General features: G+C 42.1%; 1 protein-coding gene across 1 annotated transcript in view; it reads left to right on the top strand.

The window, feature by feature from the left end:
• LOC146639904 (protein TANC1-like) overlaps positions 1 to 23,268 on the top strand; it is a 49,369-nt gene that overhangs the window by 3,374 nt on the left and 22,727 nt on the right. The window contains exons 3-8 of the mRNA XM_085356377.1: positions 1,445 to 1,537; positions 3,090 to 3,220; positions 5,158 to 5,458; positions 6,171 to 6,452; positions 19,623 to 19,739; positions 22,904 to 23,194. Of these exons, the coding sequence (XP_085212503.1) occupies positions 1,445 to 1,537; positions 3,090 to 3,220; positions 5,158 to 5,458; positions 6,171 to 6,452; positions 19,623 to 19,739; positions 22,904 to 23,194 (1,215 nt within the window). The remainder of the gene's footprint in view (positions 1 to 1,444; positions 1,538 to 3,089; positions 3,221 to 5,157; positions 5,459 to 6,170; positions 6,453 to 19,622; positions 19,740 to 22,903; positions 23,195 to 23,268) is intronic.

Below are 23,268 nucleotides of genomic sequence, written 5' to 3' on the forward strand. Positions count from 1 at the left end.
TGCTACTGTGTTTTGCCTTAGTTTATGTTACATAAATAATGACATATTGTAATATTTATGTGATGTTGTTCTTCTGAGAATGTATTCATCTACTTTACTTTCTTCTCATGATATGTAAAACCTTAGATTTTAAAAAAGGTGTAGTTACTTTTTGCGGATTTACTTTTTCAATGTCATTAAAGTTACACTGTGATTTATATTAAGGTACCACTTAACTACCTGTAAAATGCTAATGCTCAGTGTATGCAAACTGGTACTTTCAAATTTTCTTTATTGTTTTTGAAAGCTCAGTTGTAGGTCACAAAGCAACCTGCTTGTATATACTGGTTAATGTCAGGTTTAAGGTGAGCAACTCTGTACGTACAGCATTCTTCATAGTAGGTCAATCAAAAGAAATATTAGAGCACAAATTTTATAGTATCTTATACGGAAAGTTCCTTGATTTGCATATTATTTTGTGAATTTTAAATATTTTAAAGCTTATAAATACATGGAACAAAGAGTAAATATTTTCAGTAGTAATAATCTTAAAAAACCCCTCATGTTCTGCGATATTTTCCATATTTGAATCCATCTAAATTTGCTGCATGTAAGAAAGTTAACTTTACATTTACTGACCTTAGAGGGAACACCAGGTGGCAGTGTCCTGCAGTAAGTACAGCCATTCAAAAAAAGGTGCTATTGCATTTCATTACATGTAGCACTGCCTTGTTTTCCCACCCGAGCAAATATGAGATTGAAAATTGCAGTAAGTGAAAAAATATATCTAAATCTATATTAGAGTGTCATGGCTTTTGTTTCTTTGGCGATCAAATATTGAACGGTATGTTAGACTTCCGAGTGTTTCTGAGTTGATTCACATGCGTGATTCAAACACTAAGAAGCCTTGAGTATTAAAAAAAAACATGTCAGTGTACGCAAACATCTCATCCTCAAACGGGCTCCAGTGCTGAAGAATCTGCACCTCAAAAAACACTGAGATATTGCATAAAGTGAGACACACCCACACACATCAGAGTGCACCGCTGTCCCTACCCCACACACACACACACACACACACACACACACACACACACACACACACACACACACACACACACACACACACACACACACACACACACACACACATTTGTGGTGTTAATATATTATAGATATCCGCCCACAGTCCAGTGAATGTTGCACTGTTTGTATTCATGGCTTACACTGTATACATTCTTCTTTATACTCATGGGACACAATTCAAATTCTGCACCACAGATCTCATCTGAGGAGGCTTAATTTCTCTCTCTCTCTCTCTGTGTCTCTCTCTCGCCCTCCCTCTCTCTCACTTTCTTTCATATCCCTCCCTACCTCCACCCTCAATCCATCCCCCCTCCCACCCTGCCTGCTCTCCCTCCCTCCCTCCCTCCCTCTCCCTTCTGCCTCTTTGCTGTGGCCAAAGGACGGGTAAGGAGGCTGGAGTATGTGGATGGCTCTTCCAGCGCAAGAGAGCCACTCGTCTTTGCCTCATGCCGTGGCAAAGCAGACCACAGAGGTGAGAACGGGAGCGTGTGGGCGTGGGTATAGCATCGTCGTGTGTGTGTTTTGTTTTGTTTTGGCAGGTGTTGATCAGTGGAGCTGAATGAGAATAGGGCTATAGGTGAGAGAGAATGAATGAGAAAGAGATTCAAGAGAAAATGAGGGCAGGTTAATTACATCTAAAAGGCTTTGCTGAGTTTTTTTCCTCTGTAAGATGTATATAAGGATAGTGGTGCCTGTGTCATTTTCATGGGATGGCTGAGAGTGGATTTGTTTTATTCCAGTTTCTCTTGAGTCGTTGCCCTGGCTTCTTTGTATGCTGCTTTACACAGTTAAGGTTAGCAATAATGGTGTAAACACTGACCTCTCTGCCAGCTTTCTCTGTGTTTCTGGCCAGAGGGCTACCCTTGGGCTAAACAGATTTCACGAGGCATCTTCCATCCTGGTTGCCAGGCACCTCTCAGCTTCCCGTTTCCAATGGCAACTGCTAGGTGGTTTGATGAATAGAACTGGACATTCGGTGTGTCCTCATGTTACTCCAGATTGGATCGCAGTGCACTGCTGACTAAATGCAAAGTTTTCCCTCCTCCCCCCTCGCTGCAATACACATCCTGCCCAAATATTCAGCAGATGCCCAAGCTGTGAAAAAAGTACCAACAAAGGCTACACTAAGGAAGGTTGTAACTGGGGCACCTTCCAAAACAAAACAAAACAAAAAGCAGACAAAAAAAAAGACCACACTTGATTCTCAGAACTGACCCTTTTCCTCTCAGGGTTTGACTTGTGTTTTGTACACAATTTGTTTGTCTGTAAGAGTGATGTAGTGTCTTTAAAGCGTGAGAGTGAGCCAGAAAGAGAACGACTGAGTGGAATGTGATGTCTAAATGAAAAGATGTTTGCGTGGAGGAGTGAGCTGTTCCTGTAATCCATGATGTCCTGTCATCCTGTTTATATGCCTACTCAATATGCATGTTACTCAGCTGATAACAGCACACAGATGAGGTGCGAGAATGAACGAATGTATCGCTCGTCCGGGTAAAGCGCAGAGACGCGAAAACTGTTTACTTGCTGAAGTAAGCATGGACCTTAAAGGAGCAGGGGTTGGAGGTCAGAGCATAGGGGAGCCTTAAACAGTGATAAATGAATGCTGCACATGGCCTTTGTCAGCCAGTCTCTAGGAACGACAGTGGAGGCAGAGCCGAGGCACTCCTTTCTGCTCCAGAGTCGACGCCGAGCTCATTGAAATTCACAACCCGTCTCTTAACCGAGAGCACCTGGCAGGCGTGAGCACGGGCAAACTCACAACCTCACACAACCTCTCGCTGCTGCTGCGTCAACCCGGGGACTGGAAAGCCACTGTCTGTGCATCCGTAATCAGTGCAGCTGGGGCTGCGCTGACCTGTGGATGCATACATTTCTTTCAGTCCACTGCCTGATGCTGCTGGGTGGGAAGCTCTAAAAGGGAGCTGTGCTCAATCTGCAGCATCGGTTTGTCGGTGGCTTCATTTGGCCCGCTGTGTTTTTTCATGCTTGTTAATCCCTGTGTCCCGAATGTGTGTATGCTCCAGACCTCCACGTGGAGCCACAGCCTGGCTCCTCCCTCTCTAACCAGGAACTAATGACCAGACTATGCTTCTTATTGGGAGAAACAACGCCCGGTACTGCTAGCTCTCCTATGGAGGACAGGAGGGAAAAGAAGGTAAGGCCACATATTGATTAACTGGCCCCATACTGCCATGGCATAGAAAAGGAGAATGGATGGTGTAAAAGAAAAACAACGATTGCCCTCACGATCTTCTTTAAACATTTGAATCAAGCTTATTAAAGATAATTAGACTGCATTTTAAAATGCAGTTGCACAGAACTCATTGTGTACTGTGTGAGTGTGTGCTTTGAGCACTCAAATCACTCTGTATGTATTTTGCATCATTATTAATTGCTTTGCCATGTGTCCGCATGGCTTTTACACTCAGTGCCTGATTAGTTTAAGCTCTGTGTATAAAGAGTTATTGTTTGTGCGAATGTCTTTCAATCTTTTTGCCTTTGCATGCTTCAGCCATGGCCCATTTTCGCAGCCTCATTCCACCACCTGAGCTCCAGATTCAGTCAGTTTCACAGAGATAGCAAAGCTCATATGAGGAATGTGGGTTGTCCTGGCTAAGATAGATGAGGCTTTGGTATAAAGGGAATAACAGTGAGCTGTTTAAACTCTGCTGCCTTGTCTCCATACATTCTCTGTGTTGCAGAAAGGTTGCATCAGTAATGAAGAGACCTGAAATGCACGTGATCAAATGAAAGGATAAAAGACTCCTTTTTGTTTTTTGCGCCCGTCTGTTAAAAAAATGTGAATTCAAACATTTTTCAATTCTCGCTCCCTTAATTGGTAAATGCTATGAATTTTTATATGATGTAGACATGTATTTTTAAAGACCAGTGGAGAAACTCAATAGATTAAAAGCATTCATTAAAATGTACGAGCTAGAACCAAGACCCCTTTGACAACCTAAAGAAAAACGTCACAGTCTTTCTTATATAATGTAACTCACCGCAGTGCTGCTGTAGTGATGTGCACTTGCTATTATGTGTGCATATGTTTTTTCTGTTCTCTCAAAAGGTGAGTTTAAAAGTTGAAGGCTTTTTTATTGATGGGTATGATAGAAGATTTGTTTTCATTACTGCATCCATTTTTTCCAGCCTGGCCCTTAGCTTTGTAATTTTTTTGCACTATTAACCCCTTAATGTCCAATGTATCATATTTTATACATTTTATACAGTTTTTCTTACTTCTGCATCATAAATATGATTTTTTTTTCCTAACGGGAAAACTTAAATTCCACAATATGTTTTTAAATGATAAACTGCAGAAAAATGCTGAATGTAACAAATATATAACAAATTAAAACTCCTATATTTAAGGTTTAATTAACACTCAATTTATACATTTAAATAAAATAGAAATTTCTGGCAAGTATTTCATGTTGCAGGCTTTAAAGGGTTAAATACTTACTTCCCATGTTATAGTTATTGCATTGGCAAGTATGCGAAGTCAGGTCTGAGTATCTTGAATTTACTCATCAGAGGTGACTTAAAAAAAGTTGCGTGTTCGAAAAGCGAGTATAATACTTGCCTTTTTCGATTTCCCTACTTAAAATTTAGGTGTGCTGTTTTAATCAGTAACATCGTTTAGACTGATGCCGTGATTTCTTTTTTGCACTTTTTTGTCTTTCCTCTGTGTGGTACATCGCAAAAAACCCCAGAGCGTGGTAAATTCTGAATGTCTGCAGTGATTGATTTTAGTTTTGACGACAGCCAGTCATCTTTAGAAAAAAGGAAAAACTGGGAAATGACAGCAAGGATGAAAATAACTGGAATTATCTTTTCAATTCCCATCTGCATGCACGCTCAAACATATTCACTCACTATTGCAAATAACGCTGCGCAAGAAGGCCAACAGTGTCACGAGGAGTGAAGTGCTGTTAAAAGGTTTGAAATTGGCACTGCTAATTTACTCCACTTTCAACATAGAGGAATTTCACTTAAACATGCTCAAATATTGTTCCACAGAGCCTTTTTTCCACCTTTATTTATGGCTTAACTTTTTCTAACCCTTTCTCTTCTCTGGTTTTTTTTCCCCAGTATGATTCCTCTGCTCAGGGGGGGAGTCCCAGCTCCACCCTGACCTGCAGCACAGCCTCACCCTGCTCAGAGAGCCCCTCGTCCACCCTGAGCACCAGTGCGGGAGGCCAGTCTTTGCCCCAGCCTTTACCTTTACCTTCTCCCCACTGTGGCTCTAGCAGCAGTCCCAGTGGAACCCTCTCTAGCCCTGCATCCAGCCCAGCCCCTTGCCCTCCTTGTGGACTCATGACTGGGAGCAGTCCAGGGCCTCCATCTCAAAGCCCCACCTCAACGTTGGAGAGCAAGGATAGTGGAATTATAGGTGAGAGCTGCTGCTGCTCTGTGTCTCCAGATGGTATCTGTTCATATTACAGGACTTCAAATTGTGGTTTTTTTTTCTTCTTCTTCTTTTTTTTTTACACATAGTGACGCACGTCCAACACAGATGCCTAGTCGTGCATCATCAGAAGTTTAAAAAAAAAAAACGGTTAGCTAAACAAACATGGGCTATAATATGGAATCGGGAAATGAAATATGACTCTCCTGGTGTTTGCCACACCTTCCTACAATCTCAAAGTTAGGGAGATGCAACATCACTATCTATGTAAAATGTGCACCTCTACCCCACAGCCAGTTTCTCTGTTTGTCTGTGCCACTTCAGCCTTCAGGCTTCAGCTCCCTCCTGTCAAAACTGGGACACTGCTGTCTTTGTTGCTTACGGGTCTGATTCTCCCAAAATAGGACACTTTTTTTCTCTTTAAATAGAGTTTGTATTTATAGTTGAACACAAAAAGGTAGAGGGCTCATCAAGTACAATGAAACTTATTGATTGATGACTTGTGAGTAAAACAAAAAAGGGTGTATTTCATTGTAGATTGAATAAATGTGTTTTTGATGATGTTGAAGCTATTGCTTAACTTTTTGTCTTTAGTCATTTATGAGGATGTGCATATAAGCAGTCACATGCCAGATGTTGTTGTTTTTTTTTTTCTTTTCTTGGCTCTGTTAACCATATTTTTCTTTCCGCTGCACAGCAACAATCACTAGTTCTTCTGAGAATGAGGAGCGCAGCACCTCCACTGAGGGTCTGGGTAAGGACGAAGGCCCAGAGGGAAGTGGTGGCGTAATGGGCCATACAAATGAGGACCGCCATCCCAGGCCAACCAGGGACAATCTCACAACCCAGCCAGATGAGGCCTTACCTAGAATGGACATCATGGAGCCCAGAACTCCACCAGCACCGAAAAGGCCCCTCCCACAGCACCATTTGCACAGCACCTCCTCTCTTGCGCTGCCCCGTCCAAACTCAGTAGCAGGTACCCAGGTTCTCGTTCTTTCTTATTCTGCGAATTAAGAAGCGGTTATGACTTTGAGAGAGATTTGGGATTGTGCACCTTCTCAGCTGCTGATGGATTAATACGTTTCATATCTCCCAGTTTCATATGAAGCTGGCTGTCTATGAGCCAAGCTAAGGGAATCTTAAGGGAATACAGTTTGGCTAATTACTGCGTATTTCCTAGGGTCTTGCTGTCACCTCTAAGTTGTTAGTCAACCAACAAACATTCCAGGAAGTTAATTTTCCCGGCCAAGAAATAGTCCCACTCATTACCCCCAACACGCAAAAGCAAAAAAAGCAAAAAAAAGCAAAACGTGCCATTTTTACACCTCCATTCTTGCACACATTAAACAAATGATTCATAATTAGTGAGCTAGTGAGTGAGTTGTTAAAAGATGCCATTATACTGTAGATGAAGTGGGCTAATGAGAGTATGAATATGGCAGCTGTGACCCGAGTGATTAATTAATGGACTGATTAATATTGACTGAATAGCAAATTGATTAAGTTGATTGTTAACTTGATACTCTCAAACTGTTCATGCAATGCAGTAGAAGGATAATTTAGAAAAGTGCCTGCGATGCAGAACTGAACTTCACTGCACCGTGTGCTGGTGCTCCACTTACCACGGAGGCTGGATACACACAGTGAGCAGTACCAGTTAAAAGTCCTGGGAGGCCTCTAGTTGTCATAAAAATACCCCCCCTACATTCACGATCTTTGCTAATGCATGAGGCTCTTTTTCTTCCTTTAGATGTCAGTTCATTTGTAGTGGGAGCAAAAGAAGAGATTCCCTAAGGAGTGGATTCACAGTAACGCCTGCCAGTTTCTTCTGTCAGCTGGTGCTTTCATTTAGACACTCTTGATGAAATTCAGTATCAAGATGAAACAAGCTGCATGTAGCGGTTAGGATTTTACTTCATCTTCATGAACGATTAGACATAGAGGAGCAGGATGAATATATTTATATATGATATACATAATAAGACAAGAAAAAATGAAATCTAAAACTTAAAATTTAGGTGTTTAACGTATTAGTGTCAGGCATTAGTGTCAAACTGTAGACAGATGCAACTTGTGATAAAGATAAACTTGTGCTCCGGTTAGATTCAGATAAAAACATTGAGTTGCATTTTGCATTCACCCACAAGTCATTTTTATGGAAATGTTCCTCACAGCTTTATTATTAACCACCAGTTATACATGAATCCATATTTACATGATAGCATCACACAGTTGCTTCAGATTTGTTGGCTGCACGTCCATGATGCGAATGCCCCGTTCCACCAAATCCCACAGGTGCTCTATTGGAGTGAGATCTGTTGACTGTGGAGGCCATTTGAGTCCAGTGAACTCACTCTTATGTTCAAGAAACCAGTTGGAGATGATTGAAGCTTTGTAACATGGCTTGCTATCCTGCTGGAAGCAGCCATCATCAGATGGGCACACTACGGTCATAAAGGGATGAACATGCTCGACAACAACACTCAGATAGGCTGTGGTGCTGAAGGATGGTACTAAGGGGCCCAAACTGTGTCAGAAAAATATCACCCACACCCTTTCACCACCATCAACAGCAGCTTGACCCCTTAACAAGGAAGGATTCAGGCTTTGTGCTTATGCCAAATTGTGACCCTGGCTTCTGAATGGCTTCTATGATGGTAGCAGTAATCAGAACTCATCAGACCACACAACATTTTTATAATCTTCTATTGTCCAATTTTGGTGAGTCTGTGTGACTTTATTTCTCTCTATTATTGTAGGGTCTTTACATTACAATATAAAGAACCTTGCGATGACTGTTGGTGTGGTTTGGCTTTATATAAATAAAGTTGTAGCCTCAGTTCTGTTCTTAGCTGACCAGAGTAGCACCTGGTGTGGCCTTTTGGTGCAGTGTTGTGCATTAAGATATGTTCTTCTGCATACCTTGGTTGTAACAACTAGGTATTTGAGTTACTGTAGCCTTCCCATCAGCTTGAAGGTGATTCTGCCATTACCTCTGGCATAAAGAGGACACCTTTTGCTCAGAGAACTGCTGTTGCAAACCAGTGTAAATCCTAGAAATTGTCATGTGGGAAAATTCAAGTAGATCAGCAGATTCTGAAACACTCAGACCAACAGCAATGCCACATGTAGAGGCACTTAAATCACTTTTCTTACTCATTCTCGTGGTCAGTTTAAACTTCAGCAGGTCATCTTGACCACATCTACGTGATTACATGCCCCCACTTGCTGCCATGTGATTGGCTAATTAGATTTGTGTCTAAACAAGCAGTTGAACAGGTGTACCTAACAAAGTAGCTGGAGAATGTGTAGATTTGAAGAAGTATAATAGCTAAGAAATTAACAAAGTTGCCAGTGTTGTAGCATGAGCATAAATGTATGCAGCTCTCTTTCCTTTCAGAGAACACTCTTACATGGATCTTGCTACTTTATGATGTTGAAGGTGTCATGGTCCTGGGCCATGTTGGCCCAGTATTCTTAGTTTTCTTGTATGTTTGTATTTTGTTCCCTATTTAGGCCATGTTTCCTGAGTTGCCCTGTTGTGTTGTTCCCTAAGTGTTTTCCCTTCGTGGCTTTTACCCCCTGTGTGCCCCTCTGTGTATCTGTGAGCCCTCGTCTCTCCTTATGTTTTATTCCATGTTTCCCCAGCCCGTTATGTCTGTGTTTTCCCCGTGCTCTCTCTCCTCCTGTCTGAACCTCTGTACTTCCTGTTTGACTCTGCCCGTCTCCCGTCAGTGTTATGTTCACCCCGCCCTGTCTCGTTATGGTTATCTGTGTCAGCTGTGTTCCCCGTGTGTTCCCACTTTCCTCGTTAACCCTCTGTGTATTTCTGTCTGCGTCTCCCTCTGTTCGGCGTCGCGTTCTCCCTCATGTTGTGTGTAATTCTCCCCGTGGTTCGGTTCCTTGTACAGCTCATGCTTTAGTTTTCCCAGTTTTAGGTTATTTTGTATTACTTCTCGTGGCCAGCAATAAAGCTGTGTTTTTTGAGTTTATCCCCGTGTCTGTGAGTCTGCATCTTGGGTCCTTCTCCTGCCTGCCACACAGCAAACCATGACAGAAGGTCAATCAATTCAGACAAGAGACTCTCAGAAAACAGCTAGAAGCATCAAACTTTAGATCATGGGTTGGATTATATCCACAACTGGTTATAAATTTGTCCTCATCGCATCACAGAGTTTACTGTAAACATCCATTCTGTGAAACTGTAGAGAAGTGTGTGTGTGTGTGTGTGTGTGTGTGTGTGAGAGAGAGTGAGAGAGGCATTTGTGCTCTTTAGAGAGGTCTCATTGTCTAACCCTGGCAAGTAAACACATGCAAACTGTCTGTTTTAGACTCTGAAGTTTATGGAGCTGTGTTAGTACTGAAATGTGGACCTAAGGAGCAGCTTTGGGGCTTGTTCTGTAATTTGATTAGTTCTCAGCAGAGTAAATGGGAGTCTCATGTCAAAAGTTTGAAATTTGTTCAGTCTCCAAATCATTCATCCTTAAAAAAAGCTGAGTAACTCACAAACACAAGAGACATCTGTAGACAAAAACAGAAATTGTATCTTTTCTGTGCCCATGCACGTCTGTCCTGTCCACCACTGAAAGTGATATCTAAATGCTGCTAGGTCTGACCCTACCTCTGTGGCTTCTGTTCATTCAGACATGACGATAAAGCTAATGGATAGTAGTGCACGACTGATAGAAGCTACAAAAAAATGTAAGATGCATCGTGTGTAATGAATATGAAGTCCATCTATTAGTGTATGCAAAGCAGCAAGATTTAGTAGTGAGATAGCATCACGTAGCAAAGAAATGAAAAGAATATGTAGATTACAGTCTGGGCATATATAATCAGATCTATTCCAGTGCAGATGCTAATGTTTAATTGTGCAATTAGTCCATACATAATTTAAAGTCCAAACCAGAGTCCAAACTTTATCACCATTTGTGACCATCTATCTGTTCCTATTAATGTGATCGTAGAGATAATTTGCAGAATGGATGAATGGAGTAACTTCTCACACTTTCCAAAGATAAATGCTGATTCTTAGAAGCAGGAGGGCAGGCTAGATTCAATAAGAGTTGGCTGCTTCATTAATCTTCTGGTGGACTGAAACCGGCGCCATTTTGGTGGGCAGCGCTGCGCAGTGTGGTGGCTGTCGGCGCAGTGAGTGCCTAAAGTAGTTTGTGTTTTTGTTGCAAAATCAGACACTAAAGATGTATGAGTGAATTAGCTGCATCAACTACTTGTGTCTTCAGCATATTTCCCAGGTACCTGTCTCTTCTTAACACATAGCCCATGCTTTTAAATGTGGTTTAAGATGCTTCAGTGGCAGTGGATCAGCGTTCTTTGTTATGTGAGAGATTAATACTACTGGCTAACAAGGATACTGGAGCATCATGGTTACGATAACAGAACAGTACAGGACGTTTTCTGTAGCTAGCGAGATACTAGGAGAGTACATCCTGTGCTGAAGATAGTGCCTTACTTTACTGTTGTTTTTTCTTCTTTTTTTGGAGAGTGATCCAGATCCCCACTTTAAAGACTTCTTCTTCTGCCAGTGCGCTGCCTCTCTGCTGAGCTTTCTAATATGCAGCCTGGTAGCTTTTGCTTAATGTTGCAGTGAGCAGGCAGTTAGCTTAGTTTGGCCAAAAGAGTGGAAACAAGGAGAAACAGCTTGTGTGGCTCTTTCAAAAATGAGACTATTTACAGCATCGTGGTTCATACTTGAGGTTGATCGTTTTCAGCACCATACTAAATCCTCTTTGACTGTGTAAGTTTCCTTCCTTCCCTTCCCCCCTCCTTGCCATGTGGGTGGTATTGGAGAGTACATTTGCCTGTGGTTCTGGGTCAGGTTTGTTAGCTGGGCACGTTTTTACAAATTTGGCAAAGAATCAAGGTCTGATTGCAAAACTGAGTAACATAAGTGTTTAAATTAGCTGCTTCGAATGATATTAAAACTCCAGATCATTTTTTGTTTTTTACCTTTTATTTTTGTTGAGAAAAAAAATCAAATTTTCACACAATTATCTGTTGGGAGTTAATAAAACTCTTAATCTGGCAAAACAAACAAACAAAATGGTATATGATGTTTGTGTAATTTATCTAAAAAAAGAGTGTAAAAAGAACAGTTCACTTTTGTGTTATGGGTTAGAAGATGGTCTTCACCAAGAAATAGTCAAGGACACGAGTCACTATAAATCTTTTCCATTTTATGAAATGGAGCGTGCTTTGTAATGGCACCCAGCACACTTCTTCCCTTCCTGTTCATAAAAGTCTTGTCTTGCTGGGCAATGAGGGTCCATAAATTGGATTCAGACATCATGCTCTGCCTCTGAAACAATCTTTACTTAAATATGACCGTTTCAAAAATTCATATTGGGAAAATGAGAGAGAACGCCGTAACAGATTTTGGATTTAACATTAACAGAAACTTGGTCTTTCTAAGAAGCTGAATTTGAATTCGGTACATGCTGTCATACCTGGGGAATGTCACACTGAAGTTGGATGAAAATGAGTTGGGGTTTTTTCAAGTATTCAAGCTTTAATATCAGTGAAACCAGTAACCTGATTTGAACCGTTTTAAAGAATGTTATGTTGCTTGTATATGAGAACCTGTACATAAGGGACTTCCTACAGATCCCCAATAATCTCTCAGAGATCCAAATATTTTATCCAGATATTTTAGGGACTTCAAGCATCCATCATTCTGTGTTAACTTCAGCTGCACTCATGAGAATCCATATTCACAGAGCCACAGTACCTAAAAGATTTGAAGGACCTATCTGAAGCACTTTTCCAGATAATGGAATCTTTCAAATAGCCCCTGAAAAAACGATGCCAGAAAAACATCTCAAACCAGCTCTGCCTTCATCTCTTGAAATCCTTTGTTTTTTTGAGAAAACTAATGAAAGGAGGGACCTGAAATCTTTTCTTAAAAACTACTAGCATGTGCATCTTTACCCTGGATGTTTTTTTTCCAGGAAAATCTGTAAGATCACTTGGGAGGCATTTGACGAACACACATAAAATGACCCATTTACATTTTCAATGAGAGAGCTTCAGAGGTGCTAGTAGTCTGCTTTAGTTACTGTTAAAAAAAACATTTAAAAAAATGAAAAAACAAAGGAAAACAACTGGCTTGACTGTGTTCAGTCATTGTGACGATCTAACTAGCTGTGGATCTTGGGCGGTTGGACCAAAAATGGGTGTCGTTGCCTTGGTACCACTGTATGTGTGCATATTTCCTGATGTCATTCCTCCACATCACCCTCTTGCTCTTCCTCCTCCATCTCTCAGGTCATGAAAGGCAGCAGCTAAGGATCACCTGCATGTCATTCAGATTTTCACTCTATGTGTTTATCCATGTCTTTTCATTTAATCAATAGCTATTATTAATTTCTGGCTATCTTACACAATTTTATCATGTCTTCCTCACCCTCAACAAACAAATGGCTCCCCCTTCCTGAGCCTGGTTCTGCAGGAGGATTCTTCCTGTTAAAGGGAATTTTTTCCTTCCCACTTTCGCTGTGCTTGCTCATCTGATTGTTGTTGTTGTTGTTTTATTATTATTATTATTATTATTATTATTATTATTGTAGGGGTCTTTACCTTACAAGACAAAGCACCTTGAGGCGACTGCTGCAGATTTGGCACTATATAAATAAAAGTAATTTGAATTGAAATATCAGTCTTAAGTTTGTCATGTCCATGGCCGAGTTACATCCAGAATTTGTGACTTTATAATTTTCTGACACACTTGATATCAGAGGAAAATCCTGTGAAAATAATTTAAACCTGGCATGATATTTCCTTCACAGACTAATTTTATTTTCTGCCAGAAAGCAATTAAGAGTAGCGATACCTTTAGCGTTGAAAAGGCTTTTAAACAGGTTCTAATGAGCTGCTTGTGATTAAATTGTGTAAGTAATGCCATCAGGGACACTGGAGGCTTGACCTTTAAAGTGATGAATGATCAAAGGGGGCTATAATCAGCTAGACTTTCATCAACAGGGAACATATAGATGGTCAGTGAGTGTGAGATAGGTTGACCTGTCAAAACGTCCAAGAGTTTCTGTGTCAAACTGGCTGAAAAACATGTTTTAACTCTTTAACTGTGTCCCCTCAGCCATTTGGCCAGGTTGTCTTTAGCCAGCAGTCTTTCTCATCCCACTCCCACACCTCCTTCACACTGTTTTGCTGCAGACTGTGTTCCATCCTCTCGCTGTGGATGTTCTTTCAATCCTCAGTTTTCACCACTTGTTTTCTTGCTTGATATTTACAGTCATTTTATGCATGTTCTTTGTCCTGAAAGCTCCCTCCCGCTTCTGCAATATCTCATGCTGTACTCTTTCACAGTATACTAACAGCTCATCCCCCACACAACTTTCTTTTATCCTAATTGCAGTGTTCACACCGTGATTGATATTTGTTGATCCAGAGAGCCCATCATTGTTTACTAGGGAGTCCAATGAACAGGTTATATGTGTTTTTGATGATCCTGTAAATTAGAATATCAACAGGCCTCGGCAGCTTTCACCCACACTCGCTCACTCTGCTGCTGCAAGCTGATGGACACATGTAGAGATAGTAAATGTGTCAGAAAGGGATCTGATCAGCCAAGTGTGAGCTGTATCTACTGGAGTATTTTCAAAGAAGCAAGCTCAGTGTGTCTTTCTCGCTGTTCCACAGAAAGCAAAGCGAGCGATGGTTTGGCAGAATGACATGCAATAATGCAAGATGCAAATATATTTTACATTGTTTGGCTCATGTCTGAGTGTAGAGAAGTTTTTGATTTGTTGTGTTGAAGGATGCTGCAGCCAGGATCTTCAGGATGTGATTAAAACTTCTGCTTTAAAGCCTGTCAGCCCATAACAGTGCAGATCTATGCTGATATGCTCTCTCACATGCTCTGAAATTACCAGTGATTTCATTTAATGTCATTACATGATTATAGGAAGTTAATGTCTTGCCCACTGCCTAATTTATTGGTCTGTGTACAGTGTGCAACGTGACTTGAGCCTTTTTTTTTTATCCCTCTCCAAAGGGATTAGAGACAGCAGTAATGCCAGATTTTCAGATTTTACAGAGGACTTTTTTTTATTTACCAATGACAAAGAGCAATGAATGAATGACATGAACCCGTCTGCTACTCATTGAAAATAAACTCTTAAAATAACAATGGATTCATTTCCCAAGCCATGCAGTTTTTCGTTGTAAAATATATATGCTATTTATTCCTCCAATAGCAGACAATCCAATAATATAAATAGGAGCAAAAAAAAATACTGCATAGAAACAATATTGGAAGATGGCAAAGGTCGAGCACAAGCATTTATGCCTGCAGTGGCTGTAATCTAGTTGATTTCCTGTCTGGATTTGTGAGCCACTTGGATTAAACGGCCTGATGTTAAAAGGGGAAAATAGAAATAGGAGGAGCTCGAGATTAGACTGGAACAGATTCTTCACTTTTTTCTCTCCAGCTGCTCTAAAAACAGACAAAAACCAGGCTTTACACTGCACTATTTAATTTTTTTTTTTTAAATTAAGCAACATTAAGTGAGTTACAGAAATGTGCAATTAATTATTAAGTTATGCAATTTATAAGAATAAAATATTTTCAGGTATGTGAAACGCTTACTTGCCTAGATGTACTTTGAAAGTGAAATTATTTACAGGGACAAGACAGCAGACGCTAATAACTATTTGCTTTTGCTGGCACTCGAATACGTTAGTATTGTTTTGAGATGCGAGACGGATTTTGTTGTTTTGTTTTTTGCTTAAATTGCAGAATCCAGAAGTGACTTTATTTTTCATGAGATTAATCATTCTTATGATCCTTTGTGAGGGTCTTTAACAGTTCTTGCACTGTAAGAGACCCTCACATAACTTAAAGGACGCGAGGGTCTTTCACAGTCCAAGTAATGCAAATGTCATATTCAGGTGGCTTATGTAAATCTGTGTGCTGATGTTCATGCAGAAACTGCACTGTAAGGGCACGCTTCCTCCAAACTTCCTCCAAGTGGACCAAAAAGTAGCATAATTAGAACAAGTCAAAGTCCCTGATGTCTGCAGCTGTGTGCATAAGCAAGGCAGTATATGCAGGACAATACCAGTGAAAACATCTCTCATATATATATATATATATATATATATATATATATATATATATATATATATATATATATATATATATATATATATATATATATATATATATATATATATATATATATATATATATATATATATATATATATATATATATATATATATATATATATATATATATATATATATATAAAAAACACCCAGCACGCCCCTGCGGGCGGTTTATCCTTCAAGCTCGGGTCCTCTACCAGAGGCCTGGGAGCTTGAGGGTCCTGCGCAGTATCTTAGCTGTTCCCAGGACTGCGCTCTTCTGGACAGAGATCTCCGATGTTGTTCCCGGGATCTGCTGGAGCCACTCGCCTAGCTTGGGAGCCACCGCACCTAGTGCTCCGATTACCACGGGGACCACCGTTACCTTCACCCTCCACATCCTCTCGAGCTCTTCTCTGAGCCCTTGGTATTTCTCCAGCTTCTCGTGTTCCTTCTTCCTGATATTGCTGTCATTCGGAACCGCTACATCGATCACTACGGCCATCTTCTTCTGTTTGTCTACCACCACTATGTCCGGTTGGTTAGCCATCACCATTTTGTCCGTCTGTATCTGGAAGTCCCACAGGATCTTAGCTCGGTCATTCTCCACCACCCTTGGGGGCATCTCCCATTTTGACCTCGGGACTTCCAGGTTATACTCGGCACAGATGTTCCTGTACACTATGCCGGCCACTTGGTTATGGCGTTCCATGTATGCCTTGCCTGCTAGCATCTTGCACCCTGCTGTTATGTGCTGGATTGTCTCTGGGGCATCTTTACACAGCCTGCACCTGGGGTCTTGCCTGGTGTGATAGACCCCAGCCTCTATGGATCTTGTGCTCAGAGCTTGTTCTTGTGCTGCCATGATTAGTGCCTCTGTGCTGTCTTTCAGTCCAGCTTTGTCCAGCCACTGGTAGGATTTCTGGATATCAGCCACCTCCTCTATCTGCCGGTGGTACATACCGTGCAGGGGCCTGTCCTTCCATGATGGTTCCTCGTCTCCCTCCTCTTTCTTGGGTTTCTGCTGCCTGAGGTATTCACTGAGCACTCGGTCAGTTGGGGCCATCTTCCTAATGTATTCTTGGATGTTCGTTGTCTCATCCTGGACTGTGGTGCTGACACTCACCAGTCCCCGGCCCCCTTCCTTCCGCTTAGCGTACAGCCTCAGGGTGCTGGATTTGGGGTGAAACCCTCCATGCATGGTAAGGAGCTTTCTTGTCTTTATGTCAGTGGCTTCTATCTCCTCCTTTGGCCAGCCTATTACCCCAGCAGGGTACCTGATCACGGGCAGGGCGTACGTGTTGATGGCCCGGATCTTGTTCTTACCATTCAGCTGACTCCTCAGGACTTGCCTGACCCTCTGCAGGTACTTGGTGGTTGCAGCTTTTCTAGCGGCCTCTTCATGGTTCCCATTCGCCTGTGGGATCCCCAAGTACTTGTAACTGTCCTCTATGTCTGCAATGTTGCCTTCTGGTAGTTCAATCCCCTCAGTTCTGACTACCTTCCCTCTCTTTGTTACCATCCGGCTACACTTCTCCAGTCCGAACGACATTCCAATGTCATTGCTGTATAGCCTGGTAGTGTGGATCAGTGAATCGATGTCTCGTTCACTCTTGGCATACAGCTTGATGTCATCCATGTACAGGAGGTGGCTGACAACTGCTCCGTTCCGTAGTCGGTATCCGTAGCCAGTCTTGTTAATGATCTCACTGAGGGGGTTCAGGCCTATGCAGAACAGCAGTGGGGACAGAGCATCTCCTTGGTAGATCCCGCACTTGATGGTGACTTGTGCTATGGGCTTGGAGTTGGCCTCTAGTGTTGTACGCCACATCCCCATTGAGTTCCTGATGAAGGCTCTTAGGGTCCCATTGATCTTGTACAATTCTAGGCATTCCAGTATCCAGCTGTGGGGCATTGAGTCATAGGCCTTCTTGTAATCAATCCAGGCAGTGCACAGGTTGGTCAGTCTGGTCTTGCAGTCTCGGCTGATTGTTCTGTCTACCAGTAGCTGGTGTTTTGCGCCTCTGGTATTCTTGCCAATTCCTTTCTGTGTCCCGCTCATGTATTGACCCATGTGCCTGTTCATCTTAGCCGATATGATGCCTGACAGGAGCTTCCATATAGTACTGAGGCAGGTTATTGGTCGGTAGTTGGAGGGGACCGGTCCCTTCTTGGGGTCCTTGGGGATCAGGACCGTCCGGCCTTCGGTTAGCCATTCCGGGTGTCTCTCGTTAACTAGCAGCTGGTTCATTTGTGCTGCCAGACGCTCGTGGAGTGCAGTCAGCTTCTTCAGCCAGTAGGCGTGAACCATGTCGGGCCCTGGTGCTGTCCAACTCTTCATACTGGAGACCCTTTCTTGGATATCTGACACTGTGATGGTTACTGGACCCTGTTCAGGGAGGTCGCTGTGGTCTGCCCTCAGATCCTCTAGCCACTGAGCATTGCCGTTATGGGTTGCATCCTTCTCCCATATGCTCTTCCAGTATTGCTCCGTCTCCAGCCTTGGTGGTGCTGTTCTCTTATTGTTCCCTTGCCACTGAGAGTACACCTTTGCTGGTTCTGTGGAGAACAGCTGGTTTATTCTCCTGCCTTCTATCTCTCTGGTGTACCTCCTCAAGCGGCTGGCCAAGGCTGTGAGTCTTTGCTTGGCAGTTTCCAAGGCCTCAGGTATGGACAGCTTGCTGTATTTCTTAGGCACCTTATTTGTCGCACCTTTCTGCAACTCCGTTAGTTGGCTAACCTCCCTCCGTGCTACTTTGATCTTGCCCTCTAGCCTCCTTCTCCATGGAGGGTACTGCCCCTTTTCGCTGTTCAACTTGTAGCCAAGCATCTCACTGATCACTGCTGCCGTATTGTAGATCAGCTTGTTAGTGTCGGTAATCGTGGTTGTAGGTATTGCCCGTAGTGCTGCATTAACATCATCTAGCAGACCTTCTGAGGGTACTTCACGTAATCTTGGTAACCGGCTACGGGGGATCCAGGTTTCAAGCTTGGCCATATATATATATATATATATATATATATATATATATATATATATATATATATATATATATATATATATATATATATATATATATATATATATATATATATATATATATATATATATATATATATATATATATATCAGTTATAGTTGCTTGTGTGTCGACGGGTTGTCTGCTTGCTGGACTGAAATGTGTAGGGATGTTAACAATTATTCTTTCCTTAAATCCATCAGAAACCGCCAAGCTGCTTAATGAACTTTGTGTCTTACAGTCGGGTTCATTTGGCAGCTCTCGAACAGAACTGCTTCACTGACAACACGAGGTACTATTTATTAATGGACTGTTGTGTCAGATTGCATTACAGTGTGCTAGGTCTTCTATTTCTATTGTTTCTCTGTTAATAATCCATAGAGATGTATCACAAATACACTGTTTATGTGGAAAATCACATTTAAGGAACTGCAAAGTGCATACTTTCTTGTGTTTCACAGTGGACTAAAGACTACATTTCTCAGAAACTGCAGATGCCTTGCTGACCTGTAAACTCAGTGGTGTGAGTAGGTGGATGGATAGGCAAATGTAGGAGTAAAGAACTCTATCTGTTTTGTTATTTGCCCTTCAGTACAACACGTTCTCAATTGTATGTGTCATGTTGGCTTTTATGTGGCTTATTTGGTCATTAGAGGAATGCGTGTAATCCTGTTATTGACAGCTGATACATTTTTGCATTACAGCCGGCGACGTGTTTCTACTGATTATCGCAAATTTGGTGTCCTGACGCGTGAGACACTATGAAACATTTGGTCATTTCAGACTCATGTCAGCTTGATATTACAGGATGTGAGAAGAGCTGTTTTCTTCTCTTCTCTCTTTTCTCCTCAAGGTCACTGAGCACGTATCATTAACAGCAAAAATTGTTTATATTTCCTGTCTCCATGGATACAGTAATTGACTGGAGTTTCTGCTGTGCATCTTTACTGGATCTCTCTTTCTCTCGCTGAATTCAACCGCCTCCCATTCTCTCCTTACAGCAACAAGCTCCACTCGACTAGAGGATTTGGGTTATCTGGACAGTCAAAGGGCTACTGGGCACAGAGGCTCTGTTCGCAAACACAACACATCTGGACGCACAAGTGATGACTCCAAAGGTATTTTTTGAGCAAGTACAACTGCATGCAGCATGTAGCCACTATAGACTGCTACTGCATACCACTGGTTTGCGGCATTTTGTAGCCCCAGCTTTTGAATCCAGAAGTGGCCATATTTAGAGAAGGAGGAGAGTGGAGTCATCAAGTAATGCTAGCCAGATTAACAAGGTGCTTCTATAGACTATAGACCAGGGGTGTCAAACTCAAATACACAGTGGGCCAAAATTCAAAACTGGAACAAAGTCGCGGGCTAACAATAATATTTATTGAAAAAAAAAAAAATCTTCCTCCAGATATAAGAATGACTCTTTTCTTATGGACTCAAATAAGTTTTGCTGGAAAACTGAATATGGAACAAGCAAAGCTTAATACTAAACAATATATATATTAGCTGTATAATACCAGTAGGCCAGCTCTAATAGTAATTTGGTATGGCTTCGCGGGCCAAATGTAATTAGGCTGTGGGCCAAATTTGGCCCGCGGGCCAGAGTTTGACACCTATGACTTATGGCAAAGTTACAGTCTCAATGTTATTCTTTATTTTTTCTCAGTGTCTTCTTGAGGGACAGTATGTGTATATGTGTACGTGATATTAAATGAATGTTTAAGTGCAGGTTATTGTGCAGACTCAGCACAGAGCATCAAAGAGTTGATTTGTAGTGTGTCACATCAGTGTGGTGGCAGCTGTCCTGGCAGCCATTTTTGGAATTCCATAAGATACTATGATTCATATCAGTATGTCAGACATAAACACATTGTATTGAATGACACAAAAACAGAATCTTATGAGAATTATAAGATTCTGCTAACATTCTGTCCACATTTGATAACCTGCTTAGTGATGTGAAATCATCATCAATGTGCAACTTTGGATTTCTAACTACTAGTGAAAATTAAAAAATAAAAAAAGCCAAAGTGATATTTATTGGAGCAGCTTAATTAATATTTCCAGTGTAATTTGCTGTTAATATCCTTTTCCAACCCCAGTTTGTGTTTTTATCACTTTTGTCCAGGGTGGAAGATGCCATGCTAGAGATTGACTCTGTATGGTTTTTCAATGTTGATACTTGGGAACCTGTTGGAGAGGCCAGGGTTGAAAAAGGGATGCCGTAGAACCTGAGAGGGTGTTATCCGCTGGTGTGCATCCAAGGCCAACATCTCTTTAATTAGGCTGACAAATAAGCGTTGGCCATCTTCTGGTCCTCGTCTAAACATCATTATTTGTTCGAGGTCATCCAGACGTTTAAGTTTCATGTATCTTGTCTCCAAAGATTCATATCCTGTCTCGTATTTAAATTGTTGGGCGGTTTGTTGTAGTTGTCTTTTGTGAAATAGTCTTCAGTGTACACGCCAGGATCGAGAACATGATCTGGTGGCTGACCCTGAGTCTCTATGATGAATTTCAAAACATCATAATATTTTTTTCCAGGGTAGAGTGGCACCCCTGTAACAAGCTCAACAGCCACTAGCTACAGAGACCACATGTCACATGCTTCGTTATAAGGAAGGCCAACCATAACCTCAGGTGCACTATAACCAACTGTCCCCACACGGTCACCAGGCATCACTGCAGATGCAGGACATGCGAGGCCAAAGTCTATAAGTCTGACTTTGATGGGAGACTCATAGCGATTTACAACCATGATGTTTCCAGGTTTGAGGTCAGCGTGCACTATTCCCAAAGAACCCAGGTGGGACAGAGCATTTGTGAGTTGACCTAAAATTGGCCAAAGCCCCCTTCTCCGAAGAAAGCCTCTACCTTGTAGTGGTTTCCCAAAATGCTCCCTTCAACTATTTCAAGCTCATCTGAGCCAAAGGATGGGCTGGCTGACGTGCGGACGAATACTTGCTGAGAAAATTCAACCGAGTTTTGAAAACTGCAGTTGATTTTCTCTGATCTCTTGCATTTCAAGTGTGAAGGGTGCTGAAAGACCACAGGGTTTTGTGGTCTTTCAGCACTCATGCCAATGCAAGGGGAACTCTTAGGGTTGAAAAAGGGATGCCGGAGAACCTCCGACAGTGTTATGCGCTGGTTTGCATCCGAGGCCAATATCTGTTTAATTAAGCTTACAAACAAACGTTGGCCATTTTCAGGTCCTCTTCTAAACATCATTACTTGTTCGAGGTCATCGAGACGCGTCAGTTTTATGTATCTTGTCTCCAGGGACTCATATCCTGTCTCGTACTGAAATTGTTGGTCAGTCTTAAATGTCCAGCGCTGTTGGTTGTCGTTGTCTTCAATGAAATAGTCTTCACTGTACACGCCAGAGTCTAGAACATGATCTGGTGGCTGACCCTGAGTCTCTATGATGAATTTCAAAACATCATAGTCTTCATTTCCAGGGTAGAGTGGCACGCCTGTACCAAGCTCCACAGCTACCAGCCCCAGAGACCACATGTCACTTGCTTCATTGTAAGGAAGGCCAAGCATAACTTCAGGTGCACTATAACCAACCGTCCCCACACGGTCACCAGGCATCACTGCAGACGCAGGACATGCGAGGCCAAAGTCTATAAGTCTGACTTTGACTGGAGACTCATAGCGATTTACAACCATGATGTTTCCAGGTTTGAGGTCAGCGCGCACTATTCCCACAGAACCCAGGTGGGACAGAGCATTTGTGAGATGACCTAAAATTGGCCTGACTTCGCTTATGGGGAGACCCTGGTTTTTCCGGTCCCCTATATAGTCCCACAGGCATTGATCAAGGAGTTCGAACTTTAAGCAAACCCACTCCCCGTCGTGGAAAAAGCCGTTCCATTTAACAATGTTGGCAGCGTCTGGATCCAACCTTCTCAGCTGCTCCAGGATGAAAATTTCCAGTTTTGCCTGTTGCAGAATATCAGGGTCGCTCTTGTTGACCTTAATAGCCACAGCTCGGTTGGTCATGGTATCACGACATTTGGCTACAATACCAAAGCCCCCTTCTCCAAGGAAAGCCTCTACCTTGTAGTGGTTTCCCAAAATGCTCCCTTTAACTCTTGTTTTCCCTAATAAATTCTATTATTTCTATGTTTTCACATTTAAATAAATCAGTGTATATATTTCCTATTTTCTCACTAAAACATAAAGAAATGAGTTGTGGCTCAAGACTTTTGCACAGTACTGTACATGGGGTGATGAGTTCTTACATACTTATCTCGATTGTTTTCTCTCTATCCAGGGCGATTGGTACCATTCAAACAAGCTGACATCATGCTAAAACCGCTTCTATTTGAAGTTCCCGGCATCACCACGGAAACACCTTTCGTTGGCCGGGATTGGCTCTTCACACGTCTGGAGGAGGTCCTTAGAAAAACACGCAGCTGTGAGGGACGCGGTGCTGTCATTGTGGGTAACGCAGGATCTGGCAAGACCGCCGTCATCTGGAGGCTAGTGACGCTCAGCTGTCACGGCATGCGTACATCACTGGGAGGTCCCAGCATCCCTCACAGCCCCGGCTCCTCCCCTAAGTGTAAGAGCTTTCCTTTTTTTAAAAAAAAATTCAGAGCACTGTAATTTGTTTTTGTATGCATCTGCAAGGACTGG

The sequence above is a fragment of the Diplotaxodon limnothrissa genome, linkage group LG1, assembly GCF_057381915.1.
Source record: "Diplotaxodon limnothrissa isolate DT_005_m linkage group LG1, D_limnothrissa_male_GT1.1, whole genome shotgun sequence".
In the NCBI taxonomy this organism is placed as follows: Eukaryota; Metazoa; Chordata; class Actinopteri; order Cichliformes; family Cichlidae; genus Diplotaxodon; species Diplotaxodon limnothrissa.